General features: G+C 45.4%; 1 protein-coding gene across 1 annotated transcript; it reads left to right on the forward strand.

The window, feature by feature from the left end:
- Positions 1–70: 70 nt before the first annotated feature.
- LOC110711396 lies at positions 71–17,848 on the forward strand. The gene is made up of 13 exons (XM_021889773.1): positions 71–426; positions 13,359–13,444; positions 13,568–13,648; positions 14,263–14,394; positions 14,483–14,569; positions 14,689–14,742; positions 15,013–15,106; positions 15,188–15,258; positions 15,329–15,398; positions 15,492–15,544; positions 15,743–15,836; positions 16,974–17,071; positions 17,421–17,848. Exons 1-13 carry the CDS (start codon positions 132–134, stop codon positions 17,502–17,504), a joined length of 1,299 nt encoding a protein of 432 aa, XP_021745465.1. The 5' UTR covers positions 71–131; the 3' UTR covers positions 17,505–17,848.
- The last annotated feature ends 345 nt before the right edge of the window (positions 17,849–18,193 follow it).

Here is an 18,193-nt window from a genome sequence, read left to right on the forward strand (position 1 = left end):
TACTCACTCCATAAAAAAATACAGGTGTAATAAACCAATAGTGAATATTATTACAAAAATATACTTTATTATACAAAAAAAATGGTTTAGAAAATCTTATATTTTGTTGACTTGTTGAGAAAATCCTATAAATGGGTTGGTATTTATCTCCATTGTCACATGTGCGAGCTCTCCCTCAGCTACATCTACAGCAAACGTGCGGTAAAAACGTGCCAAGTCACCCGCCAATATTCTCGTTTCTCTCCTACCACACTTCTTCTCCATATTTCTCCCATAAATACCGAGTTATCACAACTCGAGTTGAGTCAACTCATTTCACAGAACACTCGGAAAATCAGAAGAAGAAGAAAATGGAAGAAACTGCTGCTAATCCTGCCATTTTACGCGCCGAATTCTATCATCTTCTTCGCAGCCGACGAACTGAAGGTATCTGTTTCGGATGAAAACAATCGAATCTCGGAAGATCCTTTTATCTTGAGGGAACTTGGTCTCGGTCCGAACGACGCAGGAGCCGAGGGTTTCCTGCACAACAAATACACGTAAACTAGCCTCGGGGGGGACGCCGAGGAAGGCCCCTCCGATGCTTAAGTCAGTATATTAGAGAGAGAAAGCTGTGCAAGAGTTTAGTTGCTTGAGGCTTTATTGTCTTACCAAGAATTGACCAAATTGTTGGCTTTTATACCTTGGTTAATGAAGGAGGCGGATTGGGCCCGGAAGTCAGTTGGGCTGGGCCAAGCTGATTGGGCCGTTGACTGACCTTGACATGGCTTTGAGGATGTTGATTTTTGACTTTAGCATATTTGGAGAGTTGAACCTTAACCTTGGGCTTTTAATTGGATCATTCAGTGACCAGGCCCAATTGGACTAAATTGGACCCAAACAACTTGCCCCCCAGACCCGATTTGGAGGGATGACGGGTCGGGTTTGATTTAATCAGAAAAGGAGGGAAGTGAATGATTTGTTAATCCAAAAAATGTGAATTTAAACCGTAATTAACCCATGATTAATGAGATAACAACAGTTAATGTGGATGATTGCGGAAGTTGGATGGGTAGTGGGCGACTTAACTGCAAGGTCGTGTGTTTAACGGTTACTTAGTGGGGTGCTTGAGAGAAATTGAAACGCAGACTCCTTGAATTCCCATTTCTGGAGATATAAATAGAGGCGCGTCTTCTCTCCCCACTCACTCATCAACACAAACCCAGAATTCTCAAGAACGCTCAAGAGCCCGCATCAAAACTTCGCAAATTCCCCGAGCATTAAGCTTAGAAGCTGAGACTTGTCACTACCAATTCGTAAATCGGCGGCTTTTGCTTCAGATCAAGGTAAATTCCTTTGATTTTATTTCATCTTTCTTCGACTTTGCACTCTTTCCCCTTTTTCGACTTTTTCCTTCGAAATTCGTCAATGGTGAGGGGAGTTAGAGGTGGAGCCCGTGCTCCAAGAAGAGCAAGGCTAATCCCCGATCCCAGGGTCAGGATTGGGACCTGGAATGGACGAAGGACAGAGTCTGACCCTGCTGAAGGGGTTAGGGCGACTCCCATTTCTTCGGCTCCTCCTCAGAGGGCTGAGGGGGTGAGAGCTTCAGGACGGGATGATGAAGTTCCCGCTGTCCTTTGGGATATCCTCCCAGGGTTTTCAGAGTGGGAGGATGCCGAAGTAGCTTCGGCCATGATAAAGAACCGTCCCTACTCATGGTGGGTAGAGAACGCCGATCAATATCGATTTGCTGAGCAAATTGAGTTGCACTACGGCATTTTTGAAGCTGATGGATATTGGTGCCGAATGCCCTCAGCATCCGATAGAATCCATCGTCCACCCCCGGGGTATGTGGGGGTGTACACGAGACAGCTTCAGTATGGGCTGAGGTTCCCTTTGGACGTATTCGTTCGAGACTTGCTGATCCATTACAACATTTCCCTGTGCCAGCTGACCCCCACCAGCATCCGAAGGGTAATGACGTACTTATGGGTCTGCAAATTCTTCAGATACGTGCCGAACCTGCACTGCTTCAGAAAGCTCCATCGGCTAGTGCCAAATATTCAGAGTGGGCACGGAAGCCATGGTTCTGGGTGGTATCGGGTTGAGTCTCGGCCCCCGTTCCTAACCATGTGGCCGAACGACTCTTCAGACAAGGACTGGAGAGGTCAATGGATTTGGGTTAGGGCGCCCACGGAGCCGAGCCATCCTCATGTTTTCAGCGCTCCCCGGTATCTTGCCGAGCCGGATCCTGATATGGGAAGTTTAGGTCCTCCCGAAGATAGCGGGCCAGACCCGAACCTTAATCAGCAGAACATCTTCGGCAAGCTGCCGAACCGGGGAGGCAGCGGCCAAATGCAGCATATCCCGGAGACTTGGCTCCCCGATACGCACTATGTTTTCCAAGAGAATATGCTGGCAGCTGTCGGCCTCAGCCGAAAGTTTAGGGATGGTAATCTTCTTCGGCTGGGGCCGAGGCCTTTTAATTATCTCTTTTCTTCTTTCATTTTGCTTTCTTGTGATGTGCCGAACTAACTGAATTGACTTCTCCCCTTTTCTTTTTCAGAACGGGACGAGACCAACGTCGGCATTGATTACGCTCGCCTTGGCGTCAACCGAGAACGAGTCGTAACTGATCGGGCTCCCCCTATCACTGAACCAAGGCGCCGAGAGGTTCACCTAGACTCTTCCCACTTCCAAATTGAGGCTGTTGCTCTGTATCAGAGGCAGAAGCCTTGGTGGGAGAAGAGGGATCCCTTGTTTCAGCTGCTGGAAGAAGAAGCTGAAGCTGCCCGCACAGCCGAAGAGGTTGCACGGGTACTTGAGGCTTGTGAAGGAGGAGAAGGGTCCTCCAGAGCTGCTGAAGCCGAAGCTGCAGCTAGAGCAGCTGAAGAAGACGAGGCTTTGCTGAAGACCTCGGTGAGTTTTTAGACAACTTTTTTCTTTTTTTTTTTTTTTTTTTTTTTTTTACTCACACTCTTCTTCCCCCCTGTCTGTTACAGTCTGAAGAGAGTAACAGACACAGAGAAGGCAAAGCTCCTGTTCGTCCCGAAGATCAAATACAAGAGTCTTCAGATTCAGATATGGACGAGCAGCCCCTTCTGAAAAGGCGCCGAAGGATGGCCATCATCGGCCCTCATGATTTTCAGCAGAGGCCGATGACCATCGGCGTCGCAATAAGGGAACCTGAGGAAGGCAATGGATCGCCGAGGGTTCCCCAGCCAACACCCCAATCTCCTCAAAAGACCCCTCCACCACCTCCTGAGATGGAGGTGGATCAGAGAACTCCCGGACCTAAGGGAGGGGTCCAAGAAGAAATCAAGGAGAGTGCTGCTGAGCACGAAAATAAAGATGCCGTGATGTCAAGTGCTGAAGGCTTCACGGCAGATATCGCAAGAGAGGTTGAGGCTTTCGTCCTCACCCCTGAAGAAGAGGAGGTCATAGTACTTGACTCCTCTGAGAAGGACGATGCTGAGACAACCAAAGCTAATCAAGCTCCATCGTCGTCCTTCCCTTCTTTCCAGACTCTGCATTCTGGAGAAATGGGTTTCTCGGCCCCCCGAATTCCAATCCCAGATCACATCTGGGACCTCATATGGGGTCAAAACCGAGAAGGAGCTGAAGCCTACTTCGGCAGTTTTGCTGGCATGTCCGAAGTAGACAGGGCAAGGATCTGGTCGCTGAAGGCCACTGCTGGGATGGGCGAATCCAGTAGATCAGTTCCTGACCCAGCCAGGTCTAACCAACTGCTGATGATGCAGGTAATTTTCCTTCATTTCCTCCGAAATTCAGCTCTATTTTTTTTTTTACTTATTTTTTGTCTTCCTGTTTTCAGTTCGTGCACAATCAGACTCTCACTGTTGAGCTGATTGATACCCTACAAGATAGGGTAGACGCTGCTGTGCACGAAAGGAAGGTGGCTGAAGAGGAAGTTAAGCTTGCTAAGCTGAAGCAAGCAGCAGCTGAAGAGAAGCAGCAGGAGGTTGAGGAGTACGGTAAAAAAGCTGCCGAAGCTCTGAAAACCTTCTGCGATGCTATGGAGATGGAGGTTTTTCCCCCACTGATGGAAGGGGAAAAATTCCTCCAGGAGCATATGGGAGTGGACGTCTCCAAGTTCAAGGCTGCTATTGAGAGCCGAATTCAAGGAACTGCTGCACAAGCTGAAGTGCAGCAGCGTCTAGAGGCTCTTGAAGCCAGCCGAATGGCTGCTGAAGAGTTGCTCTTGGCCAAAGACGTCCAACTCTCAGAGGCTGCTGCTGCTGCTGAAGCTCAAAGAGCTAAATTCCAAGAGGCTGAGGATCAACTGCTGATCCAGAAAGTTGAAGTGGCCCAAGCTCAGACAAAGGCTTTCCAAATTCGGCAAGAGCTGAATGAGCTGAAGGGTTCCTCCTCCAAAGTCGCTGATGAGCTGAAGAAATCCAAGGAAGACTTGGAGGAGACCCAGAAGAAGCTGGCTGATGCTGAGGCTTCACTCAAGGTCCGTGTCTATACCCAAGAGGAATATGAGATGGGTTTCAGAAACGGATTTCGAGTCTGCCGAAGAGTCTGCCTTCATGCTGAGCCGAAGCTGGACTGGTCTAAATGTGCTGAGTGGGTCCAGAATCCCGAAGACCCTCACATGAAGTATGCAACTCCAGCTGAAGCTGAAATTCTTAAGGCTGAGGAAGCCGAAGAGGAAGCTGAAAGACTGGAGTTGGAAGCTGAGCAGAGGGAAAGGGAGGCTCGGCAAAATGCAAAGCCCGCCTCTTCTGCTGCTGGGGCTGAGGCCACCATGGGACTCAACGCTGATCAGTCTGATCCCCCGGCTGAAGCATAGGAACTCGGGCAGTCGTCTTCAGAATCTTGCGGTTCATCATGTGCTTAACTTTAGACTCGCCGCTTTCTGAGTTTTTTGCCTTGTTTTTTGCTTCAGCTTGCCTTGTCGTACAGCAGTTTTACTTTTTGCTTATGTACGTATTTCGGCAGCTGTTATTTTCCGCTTGTGGGCGGCTGCCGACTATTTTTGTAATTCAACATTTTTATCTCAAAGAAGTTCACTTTCTCAGCTTTCTTGTGTATTTTTTCCTTCGCTCTACCAGTCTTCGCACTTTACTGCTTTCTTTGAATGATCTTTCAAATATTTGCTAAGTGCAGAACTTCGGCTAGCGAGAATCATTTCTGCTGAGACTTCTTTTTGCCGTTTGTACTCGGATGTTTTCAACTTGTGAAAAAACTGACATAAGTATCAAACTTCGGCTGAGCTGAAGGGTATTAGATCAGTTGTGCCATTTCTCTATTTCCCTCTGCCCCCCAGAAATCTGAAGATGAGGTCTTCTGAATTCTGGAATGGCTGATAATTTTTCTCGGCTAAGCCGAGGATCTTTGAACACTTTGCTTTATTTTCTACATCTGTTTTTAAAGTACTGATTTCCCACCTGAGAGTTTTCACTCTAGAGATGGTACTCTTGTGACACTTTCTTCAATTCATCCAAGGGAACAACTATCCGAAACACCATGCCGGGGCAGCAGTTTATCTGAAGTACGAGGCATCATCATGCAATACTTCAGAGTTGCAACTACCACCCGGAACTGATTCATCCGAAGTACAAGGCATCACTATGCAATACTTCGGGGCTTTATCAGTTCCTATTTTTTAGGCTATGTTTCGGATAAGTCTATGGCCTTTTTGCCCAAAGGAACAGCTTCTCCGAAGTACAAGGCATCACTATGCAATACTTCGGGTTTGTATCCTTTTTTGGCAGGTTTTACGGCTTGCCGAGGTACAAGGCATCATTATGCAATACCCCGGACAGCGCCGAATGAAACCTTGAATTTTTGAAAAACCGTAGAAAGCATAAAGACTTAAAGAATACACGCAATCTGAATGAATACTGGCTCGATGGCCTTTTTACAAACAAAATCAGTGTACTTACATGGATTGTACTATCCGAAGGATTTACACATAGTATTTTTTGAGCACATCGGCATTCCAATGGTTTTTCAGCTCGGTGCCATCCATTTGTTTGAGTCTGAAGGTACCGGGCTGAAGCTCTTGATAAATTTCATAAGGTCCCTCCCAAGATGCTGAGAGTTTGCCATGAATGCGACTTTTTTGAACAGCTGCAGCATTCCTCAAAACTAAATCCCCAACTCTGAGAGGTCGTTGATAGACTCTTCGGTTGTAGGACTTGCTCATTCTGAGCTTGTGTGCAGCCATCCTTTCTCGGGCTAGATCTCTAATCTCGTCAAGGAAGTCGAGGGACTCTTTCATGAGCTGCTCATTTTCCTCGGCTGAGAAGAGATTCACTCGTAGGCTTTCTGAGCCCACTTCCACTGGAAGCACTGCTTCGGATCCATACACCAGCTGAAAAGGTGAATGCCCCGTTGCCTCCTTCTCGGTTGTCCGGAGTGACCAGAGGGTTCCCGGAAGTTCCTCTACCCACTTGGACTTTTGATCCTCTACTCTTTTTCTGAGAGCGTTAAGGATCTGTTTATTTGCGGCTTCGGCTTGGCCATTACTCTGAGGGTGGCAAACCGCGGAGTAAGCCAATTTTATCCCGAATTGATCAGTGTATCGGCGCAAGGGCAGGTTGTCAAACTGTCTGCCGTGGTCGAACACAAAAACTTTTGGGATGCCGAACCGAGTTATTATGTTCTGCCAGATGAACTGTCTGACAGTTTGCTCAGATATGCTTGAAGCAGCTTCCGCTTCAATCCATTTGCTGAAATAGTCGATTCCGACTATCAGCCACTTTCTTTTGTATGGGGCCTCGGGAAAGGGTCCCAGAATATCCAACCCCCATTGTGCAAATGGAAGAGGATTAAGAATTGGCTGGAGATCTAGGCATGGCCGATGGATTACCGGTGCAAATTTTTGGCATTTCTCGCATTTTCTGACCATGTTCTTTGCATCCGAGATCATTGTAGGCCAAAAATACCCTGCCCTGAGAGCTTTGTGGGCTAAGGTTCTCCCTCCTATGTGGTTTCCGCAGATGCCGAGGTGAATCTCTCGGAGAATATAGTCGGCATCCGTTGGACCCACGCATTTCAATAATGGAGCGGAGAAGGATTTTCTGAGGAGTTGGCCGCCGAAGACGAGGAATCGTGAACTGATCCGCTTTATCTTGGAGGCCGAATTCCTATCCTCGGGGAGCTCTTCCCTGAGTTTATAAGCCAGGATGTCATCCATCCAGCTCGGCTCGAGTGCAGCGCAGCAGATTGATATTGCTTCGGCTACACTCTTTTCTCGGCGCACCTCCACATAGACAGAACGGCTTAACTCAGTCAGAGTTGAGCTTGCAAGTTTGGAGAGTGCGTCTGCTTGAGCATTTTGACCCCTTGGGATCAGCTCTACTTCGAAAGATCTCAGCTTCGCAATTGTCGATTTGATCCTTGTGAGGTAAGCTGCCATTGAAGGCTCTTTAGCCTCATACTCCCCCCGGATCTGATTGGCGACCAGCTGAGAATCTGTCTTGAGGTAGACATGCTCGGCTTCCAACGATATGCACAGGTCTAAGCCAGCAATGGCTGCTTCATATTCGGCCTCGTTGTTAGAGGCTTTGAATGAAAATTTTAGTGCATACTCGAAGGTTTTGCCTTCGGGAGAGGTAATGACGACCCCTGCCCCCGAACCGTTCACGGTGGAGGACCCATCCGTGAAGACGGTCCAGATTTTCCTCCTTGCATCCAGAGTCTCCTGATAGGAGCACTCGGCCAAGAAGTCTGCCAAGGCTTGCGCCTTGATGGCTGTTCTCGGCTGATATCCGATACTGAACTCGGTGAGCTCGAAAGCCCACTTTGCTAGTCTACCGGATTTTTCAACCTTGCCGAGGACTTTCTCTAACGGCTGATCAGTTAGAACCGCTATTTGATGAGAATCAAAATAGGGTCGCAACTTCCGAGCAGCCACCACCACTGCATAAGCCACTTTTTCTAACAATGGGTAGCGCGTCTCGGCATCCGTCAGGGTGTGGCTGACGAAATAGATCGGCTGTTGAACTTTTTCTTCTTCCCTTAGCAGCACCGCGCTTACCGTGGCTGGACTGACCGCCACGTATAAGTATAGGATGTCTCCTACGACTGGCCTTGCCAGTGTTGGGAGTTGAGCCAGGTGTTCACGGAGCTGCTGAAAGGCTGACTTTTGTTCGTCTCCCCATTCAATGCCTTTTGAATTTTGGAGCTTCAGCGCCTTGAAGAAAGGGAGCCCTTTGTCTGAGGCTCGTGAGATGAACCTGGACAAGGCAGCCATTCTCCCGGCTAGACGCTGAATATCCCTTTTTGTCTTCGGCTCGGGGAGGTCTAAAGCAGCTTGTACTTTGGCGGGGTTTGCATCAATCCCCCTCTTGCTGACCATGAAGCCGAGGAACTTGCCTGACTTCACGCCGAAGACACATTTCTTCGGATTCAGCTTCATTTTGTATTTTCTGAGGGTGGCGAAGGTTTCGGCTAGGTCCGTGACATGATCTTTTTCTTTTATGCTTTTGACGATTGAGTCGTCAACATAAACCTCCATGTTTCGGCCTTTTTGCTCGGCGAAAACCTGATCAACCAACCTCTGATATGTTGCCCCCGCATTTTTCAATCCGAAGGGCATCATTCTGTAATTGTACAACCCGGAACTTGTTATGAACGCTGTTTTAGCTCGGTCCTCGGGGTGCATGAAGATCTGATGGTATCCCGAGAATGCGTCCATGAAACTGAGCAGAGCATGCCCGCTTGTCGAGTCGACCAGTTGGTCGATCCTCGGCAGCGGATAGGAGTCCTTGGGACATGCCCTATTCAGGTCCGTGAAGTCAACGCACATCCTCCAGTTACCATTTGCCTTCTGAACCATTACAACATTGGCCAGCCACTCCGGATACTGACAGGGTTCAATGAACCCAGCATCTAGGAGCTTATCGACCTCAGCTGCGATGTTCTGGTTCTTTTCGGCGGAGTAGTTCCGCTTTTTCTGCTTAATGGGTCGACTGGAGGGGTCGACATTAAGCCTATGGGAGACGAAGTCCGGATCAATCCCGGGCATTTCTGCGGCTGAGAAGGCGAACACGTCTCCACTGGCCCGTAGGAGTTGGACGAGTGCCGCACGGGTGTTTGGCTCCAGTGACGACCCGATGCTAACACATCTGTTCGGATCTCCTACGGTCAGTTCTATTGACTCGGTCAGGTCATCCGTCTCCATGCTCTTAGAGTTGGATTCCTCGAATTCCGGCCTGCTATCAATATTAGCAGACTTTCCTGACCGCGGCTGGCCATCAGAGTCGTTCGGCTCTGAGGCGGAGTCAGCCTTTTGGCCCCCATCAGATTTCTCGTTGTCTGGGGCTTCATTAGCCGAAACGTCTGAGCCTCTCGGCTTTTTGGCGTTTCGGTCCCGGTGCTTTTCCTCCCCATCGCCACGGTCGCCTCGGCGAGACGTGGATGGCTTGAGGTGATTGCATCGGCGGGCCTCTTTTTGACTGCCCTTTATTTTCTCGGAGCGTCCCTCGTTTGAAACGTATATCATGATTTGATGATACGTGGAGACGACTCCTTGAATGCCGTGAATGAGGGGTCTCCCCATGATCACGTTGTATGCAGATGGAGCATCTACGACCAAAAATTCGGCCATGATATTCCTAGCTGCTCGGCCTTCGCCGATGGTGACAGGAAGTGTAATCTTCCCGTCAGGATACGAGGAAGAGCCGTTGAACCCAGACACCGGGTAGGGTGCGGGGGCCAGGTGCTCGGCTCCCATCCTCAGCTGGTCGAACGCTCCTCGGAAGAGGATGTTCGCCCCGCTACCGCCGTCGACGAGGGTCCGCCAGACGTTGCGGTTGGCGATGCCCAGAATGATTACTAGTGGGTCATCGTGGGGGTGTACCACCCCCTCACAGTCTTCGGCTGTGAACAGGATGTTCGGCGCCGGTGACTGGGACTGCCGAAGCCCAGCCTGATGAATCTGATGGGTTAGACCCCTCAGTTGGCGTTTGGCTGTGCCTCGCGAGATTCCCCCGGAAATAACTAGGATGTCGAGGGACTCCTTGCCCTGAGGTCCCTTATCCTTCTTCCGAGCGAAGTTGAGGTCCTGCCGAGAATCTTTTTCAGCTTTTTTCTCCTCGCGCCTGTCCGCGAGGTATTGGCTCAGGTACCCCTTGCGGACCAGATCCTCAATCTGGTCCTTCAGCTGGACGCAGTCCTCGGTGCGATGTCCGGGTGAGTCATGGAACTCGCACCACTGGTCCTTTCCCCTCGTCTGATGCCAGGGAGGCAACGGACGAGGTTTTTTGAATCTCCCCTCGTCCTTCGTCGTGCTGAAAATCTTAGCACGGGGAAGGGAGAGTGGAGTGTATGAATCGTACCTTCCCGTGTAGGGAAAGTGTCTTTCCTTCTTCGGCTCGGCAGCAGAGGACGGTTCTGAGGCCTTAGCCTTCCCTTTCCTCTGCGCCGAGACTTCGGGCTGCTGCCCTTTCGGCTTCTCAATTCTCGGACGAGACTGAGACCTGGATCTGTTCCACTCCTCGGCTCGGATGAACCTATCCGATGCTTCCAAGGCTTCCTCCAGGGTCTGCGGGGGATGCATGACCATGAAGTCCAGGAACTTTCCAGCTTGGAGGCCGTTCCGTAGCGCGAACACGGCCAGGCCTTGATCCAGGCTTGTGATTCCGGATGACTCGTTGCTGAAGCGAGTCAGATAGTCGCGGAGGCTCTCGTCCTCCGCCTGCTGCAGACTCATTAGCTCTGCAGTGGTCTTCTCTCGGCGGTTGGCCGTAGAGAATTTGCTCTTGAACTTGTTGGAGAGGTCGTTCCAACCGGTTATGGAGCCTTCCTTGAGCCCTTTGGTGATCCAGGATTGGGCAACACCTTTGAGGGTCGTAGGAAAGTATTTACACCAGGTAGCCTCAGACCTCGGGTTCAGATACATGTGCCCCTCGTAAGAGGCAATGTGATCCTTAGGATCTGAGGTACCATCGTAAGTAATATGTGCCGGGATTTTGACCGTTGGCACATGCTCTTCCAGAATCCACTTCTGGAAGGGCGAGTTCGATGGAACCATGACCGCCTTCCCCTTGTACCCGGCCTCAGGGACCTCGCTCCCTCCTCTCTCAGAGGTGGAAGTGGTTTTCGTCCCCGGCTGAGACAAGGTTGGGTGGGGTCCGGTATCCTCTGGGAAGGTGAGGCGGCTATGCACACTCACCTCCCTCGAACCCAAGCGTTCGTGAACGCTTTGGCGGGCGAATTCCGGGTCCTTGGAGGGCCCCATGGAATTCTGAGCTTCAGAGTGGTCAGAGGGTTGAGGGTTCCTCCTCCTCTCCTTACTGGAGTTTCGGGTGTCCCCTCGCCACCTCTGGCCGAGCTGTCTATGTGGTGGAACTTGTCCACCATCATCCTGACCGATCCTCCTTTTCAGGTTTCTCGGCTGGTGATCATCAGGCATCTGGATTGGAGCCCCTTGAGCTTTAAGGAACTCCATGCAGATGGCCACTGCTCTGGCCACTTCCTCGGTGGAGGGTCCGGAGGGAGGAGTCTCCCGCGGATGTGACCTGGATTGCACGCTATGGCGCGGCGGGGAGTTCCTCGCACCTGAGCCACTCGGTCTCGGGGATGGCCCCGGCTGCCGAGTGTGGTGCGAGGTGTTCTCCTCCTGGAGGCTAGGACCTCTTGAGGCTTCCCTTTCCGGAGAAATGGGGGCCTCCGATTCGGAAGAGGCTTGCTCCGGGGAGGGATAAACCGGCTGGCGTTCCCTCACCGTAATCCGGCCTCCTCCCTTCTTAGCCTTCTTGGAACTCTTTCCACTCTTAGTCATGGCGACTGCCGGAGTGTTTGATGACTGACGCGAAATTTAGTAGCGTTCCCCACAGACGGCGCCAAATTGTTTCGGATGAAAACAATCGAATCTCGGAAGATCCTTTTATCTTGAGGGAACTTGGTCTCGGTCCGAACGACGCAGGAGCCGAGGGTTTCCTGCACAACAAATACACGTAAACTAGCCTCGGGGGGGACGCCGAGGAAGGCCCCTCCGATGCTTAAGTCAGTATATTAGAGAGAGAAAGCTGTGCAAGAGTTTAGTTGCTTGAGGCTTTATTGTCTTACCAAGAATTGACCAAATTGTTGGCTTTTATACCTTGGTTAATGAAGGAGGCGGATTGGGCCCGGAAGTCAGTTGGGCTGGGCCAAGCTGATTGGGCCGTTGACTGACCTTGACATGGCTTTGAGGATGTTGATTTTTGACTTTAGCATATTTGGAGAGTTGAACCTTAACCTTGGGCTTTTAATTGGATCATTCAGTGACCAGGCCCAATTGGACTAAATTGGACCCAAACAGTATCTTTTTCGTAAATTCATGTCTAATTTTTTAATTGTTCTGATTTTGGGAATTTGAGGTTTCGAAAAAAAAAAAAAAAACTGATTTTGTTAATTTTTGAATAATGAAATGTTAGAAAAGGTTGACTTATTGATGATCGGATTTTAGATTTTTGATTTTAATGAGGAAGAATTAGATGTATGCTTGATGACAGTGTAGGTAGTTGGCAAAAAGTAGACATTTAAGTGTTTATTTTATATTTTTTTTGAAGATTGATATGAGGAAGTCCATGATAATTTTCGATATTGATCAAATTCAAACACATGAATAGCAAAACAATCATTTGAAAATAAAAATTTTAATTCGTTTTAAATTTTAATTCGTTTGAAAATAAAAAGATAAGTTTATAAAGTTCACTTGATTAGTGTAATAAAATTAAGGATTTAAAAAAAAAAAAAAAAAAAACATTTTTTACCTTTTCAGTACAAAGTTTTGAATTTTACTCCCGTACTGCCTTAATCTTATCAACTCGTTATATTTTACTCCCTGTAACTTTTTTTTTTTTTTTTTTTTTTTTTGAATTTCGGATATTGGATATTTGATATTCCGATGTGTGCTCACACTACATGTTAAAATTTTTGTTATATTAATGTTGTTGTGGGCTAGAGTGAATAGTCAGGAAAGAGCTGTCATTTCATAAGACAGTTTCAATTTATGCATGATTTTCTATAGTTTACCCAAATGGAATGGTTAAGGAAGAGAGGATTAAGGGGAACAACTATTACAAAGGTTGTTTTAGTAAAATTATGTATGTTAATTGTTGAAGCTTGTGTATGACTCTATCCCAAACAATGCATGAGAGCGTCCCGCATATACAAAAGAAGAGAGTTAATTACAATTAATTACTTTATAAGGCTAAATATTATTCCCTATATTACCAAATGGTTTAAGGTGGGATCTCTTTTGGCTTTGTTAAGTAGACTCTCTCTGTTGACGATGACAGGTGCAGCCTAGGCCCATATCAATCTTTACATGTGATGACTTGGGACAATATGCAACCTACTCTGGACAAAAATATGTACTTTGGCTGCAAGATTGATTTGTGTTTTCCCATCTCTTGTAGTTCCTTTGAGAGTCGAACCTGCAGAGCCTGTAACGGATCCAATGTATCAAGGTAGTCCGTCACCACCACCACCAAGTCTCCAGGAGGTTATTACTCATTTTCATCACCCCTTCAACTTGGAAATGATTTATATTTGCTTATCTTCTTTTGCTTTGTCTTGTACATTCCTATTACTTAATTAGTTATTTTATTCCTTGTATTTCTGCCAGGCTATGAAATCTTGTCCTAAAGCAGATATCGACAATCTTAAGGATCTACTTGTTGAAGAAAATATATACTTGCACACCGAGGTATTGACTCTAAGCACAATGCCAAACACATTCATTGCATATTCTTAGTGCTAGAGTATTAAAACCAATCTTGGGCTTAATCCATCAGTTTAAGTTTAAGCATTAGTCCTCTGGTATGGTATCAAGAGCCAATGTGAAAAGGGTCTTGGGTTCAAATCTCATACATTCCTCCTTCCAAGTGGAATAATTAGCGCCCGCTGGGTATGGAGAAGATCCTTGTTGCATCTACATTTCAAACAAATTTGGCAGTAGGAAGAGAGATTAAATTATATGAAAATGTTTAGTATAAGGAAAGTGTAAAAAGTATATTGGGATGGAGGGGAGTAACATATGGTCTGACGCACCTGAGTTTTAAGTTGCCTCGTAGATTCATTGCCAGACTATGCTTAATCTGATCAGATTGTCTTTGCTGCAATTTGATTGAAAATCCTCCATCTCTTTATTGAGATAAGGTGAGATGGCTGTGTTGACAAACTTCATCTGTGGCATAAACTCACAATTGTTGCTCACTTTGGCAGTTCCTGGGGCATCCATTTATTTTTAAGGCATTAACTGGCAGTCTGACAATTTTGTTACACATTCGGACTGACGTAATGTTTCATGATCTTGCATAGGCCTCTGCGCAAGGATGTTTACCAATTTTGATTCTGAGCATGAGGCGAACTAGTTTTCTGCCAAAGAGACCAGCTGTTGTTATCCTGCACAGCACGAATAAGTGCAAAGAATGGTTACGACCTTTGCTTGAGGTGGCTACTGATATTAACTGGTGCATTTTGCATTAATTAATCTTGTACTTTTTAGCGCAGACCTAATGACTGTTCTCATATGTTCCAGGCTTATGCCTCACGCGGCTATGTTGCTGTTGCCATTGATTCCCGTTACCATGGTGAACGTGCTAATAGTCCAACGACCTATAGTGAAGTATATTCTGTACCATGCATCTTTAGTTGGTCTTTCTATTGTGCTCAAGGCTCTTAAACCTTTTGATTAGAAAAGCCTTAGCTAATTTATAAGCATGTTATTTGGTTAATGAACTGCAGGCACTTGTATCATCATGGAAAAACGGTGACACTATGCCATTTATATTTGATACGGTAAAGTCTTCCCTTCCTATCCTCTCCTTAAAAGAAAAGAGGACAATGAGGTCCTATATTAGACTTCTCATCTTGTAGAAGGAAGAAACAACAAACAACACATTAATTTTGACAGAGGAAGCTAAAAGCATTGGTATTTTGTTGTAAATATGAGCTGCAATTACCTTCTATTTTTTCTATGAGTTTTAGCTTTTGGGGAGGAAGAGGGTTGAAATGAAAAAGAAAAATATCTGAGTTTGTTCCAAGTTTAAGAGTGGAGATACACTGCAGGTATGGGATCTGATAAAGCTGGCTGATTACCTTACTTATCATAGGGATGATATTGATCATGCAAGGATTGGAATCACTGGCGAGTCACTTGGAGGTTTGTTAGAGCAGTTCACCTTATCTGAACTACGATATTTTCTTTGATTTTAATGTACTCACAGTTCATCATGCTATTCAGGAATGCATGCGTGGTTTGCTGCCTTTGCTGACACACGCTATGCTGTGGTTGCACCTGTCATAGGAGTTCAGGTGCAGTTAGTGAAAGCTACTTGTTATTAGTTCTGATATCCAAAGCTGACTAACCAAATGGAGTTTGTAGGGGTTTCGGTGGGCCATAGACAATGACAAATGGCAGGCTCGTGTAGACAGTATCAAGTCCGTCTTTGAAGGTGAACAGTGAAAGGAGCAAAAGCAACATTTCACAATAACTGTTCTTGGGATAATAACTTGATCTGATTTTTTTTCAAACTTTGCATTTGCAGAAGCCCGTGTTGATTTGGGCAAGAGTGCTATTGATAAAGAAATTGTAGAGAAGGTCATTTGCTGATTTTATTTATCTACTTGTTGCATGTGATTGATGTTGTCATTCTCTGTATGTCCCTTGTCCTATAAGGGTGCTAGTTAAAAAAGAAGGGGAACACATTCAAAACGTATACATACTTCTGCATCTATCTATGATTTGGCAAATATATAGCACTGTTGTTAACCCATACTGTGCACCTGTTTAAATCAGGTTTGGGATAGGATTGCTCCTGGTCTGGCTTCAAAGTTTGATGCACCTTACACAATCCCGGCACTAGCTCCTCGTCCTCAGATAATTTTGAATGGTATGACTTTTTAAATTAAGACGTGTTCACACTTTGAATTGACAGTAAAGCTCCCACTACTAAAATTACTGATTTGGATTAGCAGTTTTTATTCATGCTTTGTAAGATAAATTTTCTGTGTAGTGTTTCCCTATTGCATTTTAATAGAGCAGCTTTAATACTGACAAATACTTTCTTTATGTGGCCTAATAGAAACATGGTTAGCCACTAGTAAATTAGAGCAAGATCATTTCTTGTGCAACCTTTTCTTAAAGCGTGGATGAGTGATGTAACAATTTGAAATAATTAATAGCTATTGTTGATCCATCATCTGACATGAAGGCATTGCCTAACCCTCTTGATATGCCTGGACGTCTGGTGGTATCATCTATTACATGTCTATCAAGTAAAGTGCCGTGATTTCTGGGAGCCATATATATCAAAATGTTAATTTTGTCCTAAAACTATTCAATTAAAGAAACAAGTCCAACTCTGCAAAATTTGATTGATGACTTATAAGGACTTTGATATCCTTTTGCTGCTGATGGTATTATTTTGCAGGAGAAACGCTTAATTGCAGATTATTAGTAACTGTGAACTTAGTTTTCTAATAGTTACAGCTTAAACAATATGCCCACTGTTCACTTATTAAGTAATACTTTCACTAATCCTTATTATTTGTTCATCTAAGTAAAATTAGTATTCATTTAACTAACAGTGTACGGTTATGAGTATGGTATTTCATACTAGTGTTGCTCAGTACACGTGACAATTTTTTGACATTTCACAAGTTTATGAGTTTCTTTACCCCAAACAATATCTTTCTTGCATCTTCTGGCAGCCTGAGAGCTCAAAATATTCTTGTATCAGGTTGTTCTTTTTAACTATTTGAGTCCAGAAGATTTGTTATTCTCTGCTGCATGATATAACTATCTTACAATATGTATATATACAACATGCTCAAGTAGTCAAGTCATTGCCAAGTTTCTTGTCATTAAGGTTCCTAATGTCTTAATGTCTTCTTTTAGTCAGCAACTTAGGTCTTCGCCTTCATATTTTTGACATTTTAACTTCTCTTTGAGGTGGCCAAAACCAAGTATTTCCTAACCTAATTTGTTTTGATATTACATTGGACTGAGTCTCTTATCAAATATACAGGTGCTGATGATCCTCGATGCCCCCTTGCTGGTCTAGACATACCTGTATCGAGAGCAGAGATGGCATATAAAGCTTATCATCACAGTAATTATTTCAAGGTAATTAATAAAATCATGATAAGAATATTGGCATGGTTTCTTATGCATGATTCTTGGAAGCAAAATTGTTCAATAAATTTTTCCATGACGTATCAACTAACTAATACGAAGTATTTATTATTTTTATCCCCAAGGAAGATTGTACTTACTGTGGTTCTTCCCTTAGCTACTCATCTCATTTTAAAAATCTATCTCCAAATTTCCAATATTGTCTCAATTTTATCTCAAGAAATGCATGGAGATGGCACTTTTATGTCACGAGTAAAATAAGCTATCAAAGATAATGTCTCCCTCTCTTCAGCTCATTCGAACAATATACATTGCTATCTAATGGTGTATGTACTTTCAGCTCATTGCAGAACCTGGAATAGGACACCAGATGACACCAGCCATGGTCAAAGAAGCTAGTGATTGGTTTGACAGATATCTCTAGAGCAAGCATGGAGGCGTATGATGATTCTGAGCGGCTCAAATTCGATCAAATAAATAAACTGAAATCATACATGATGCTTCCTCAAATAATGAAGCAGCTAATTCTGCATCTTAAAGCTGTGTATTTCTCATTGATAATGTGCCAAGGGAACTGTATTTGTCATTGCTGTCAAATGTATTGTTATGTCCAAAAGCTTCCTTTTCTTTGATTTTACTTCTTCTGTTCTTTCCTTATCATTTAGTATTTTAGTTAAAGTTTGGTACACTGGAATATAGAGAACTTTATTTGTATGCTTAATTTCATTAATAATAAACCAGCAGATCGTCTCTGGTTTAGTTCTACTATATTAGCTGTGTAATCTAAATTTTATGTTCCCGCCTGAATTTTTTTTCAGAGGACCACAAATTCTCTTCAGAGGACTCTCTAAGTAGCAGTGTAGCACCTGCTGTATTTCTCAATTACTAGGACAAAACATCCAAGAATATTGCTGAAGAAAAACATGATCTAGTTAATAAAAACTTGGAAATGGAACCCCGTTACCCCGAAAGTAGAACTGATACTCAAAAAGATGAAACTTGAGCACTGCATCATTATTGCATTTTCCTCGTCCTATCTTTCAAATAGAGGTGGGCTAGGTGGTTGTGAATTTGTGACTTGGGTAATGTTTGATTAGGCAATGTCACATTTCT

This window comes from Chenopodium quinoa, unplaced genomic scaffold (assembly GCF_001683475.1).
Source record: "Chenopodium quinoa cultivar QQ74 unplaced genomic scaffold, ASM168347v1, whole genome shotgun sequence".
Classification (NCBI taxonomy): domain Eukaryota; kingdom Viridiplantae; phylum Streptophyta; class Magnoliopsida; order Caryophyllales; family Amaranthaceae; genus Chenopodium; species Chenopodium quinoa.

What these genes read in the sequence shown, in the direction of transcription:
- LOC110711396 (XM_021889773.1), top strand. Translation starts at nt 132, where the DNA reads ATGGGTTGGTATTTATCTCCATTGTCACATGTGCGAGCTCTCCCTCAG. An exon ending in CACTGGCGAGTCACTTGGAG is followed by an intron (nt 15,107 to 15,187) that starts GTTTGTTAGAGC and finishes CATGCTATTCAG; the next exon opens with GAATGCATGCGTGGTTTGCT. An exon ending in CACCTGTCATAGGAGTTCAG is followed by an intron (nt 15,259 to 15,328) that starts GTGCAGTTAGTG and finishes TGGAGTTTGTAG; the next exon opens with GGGTTTCGGTGGGCCATAGA.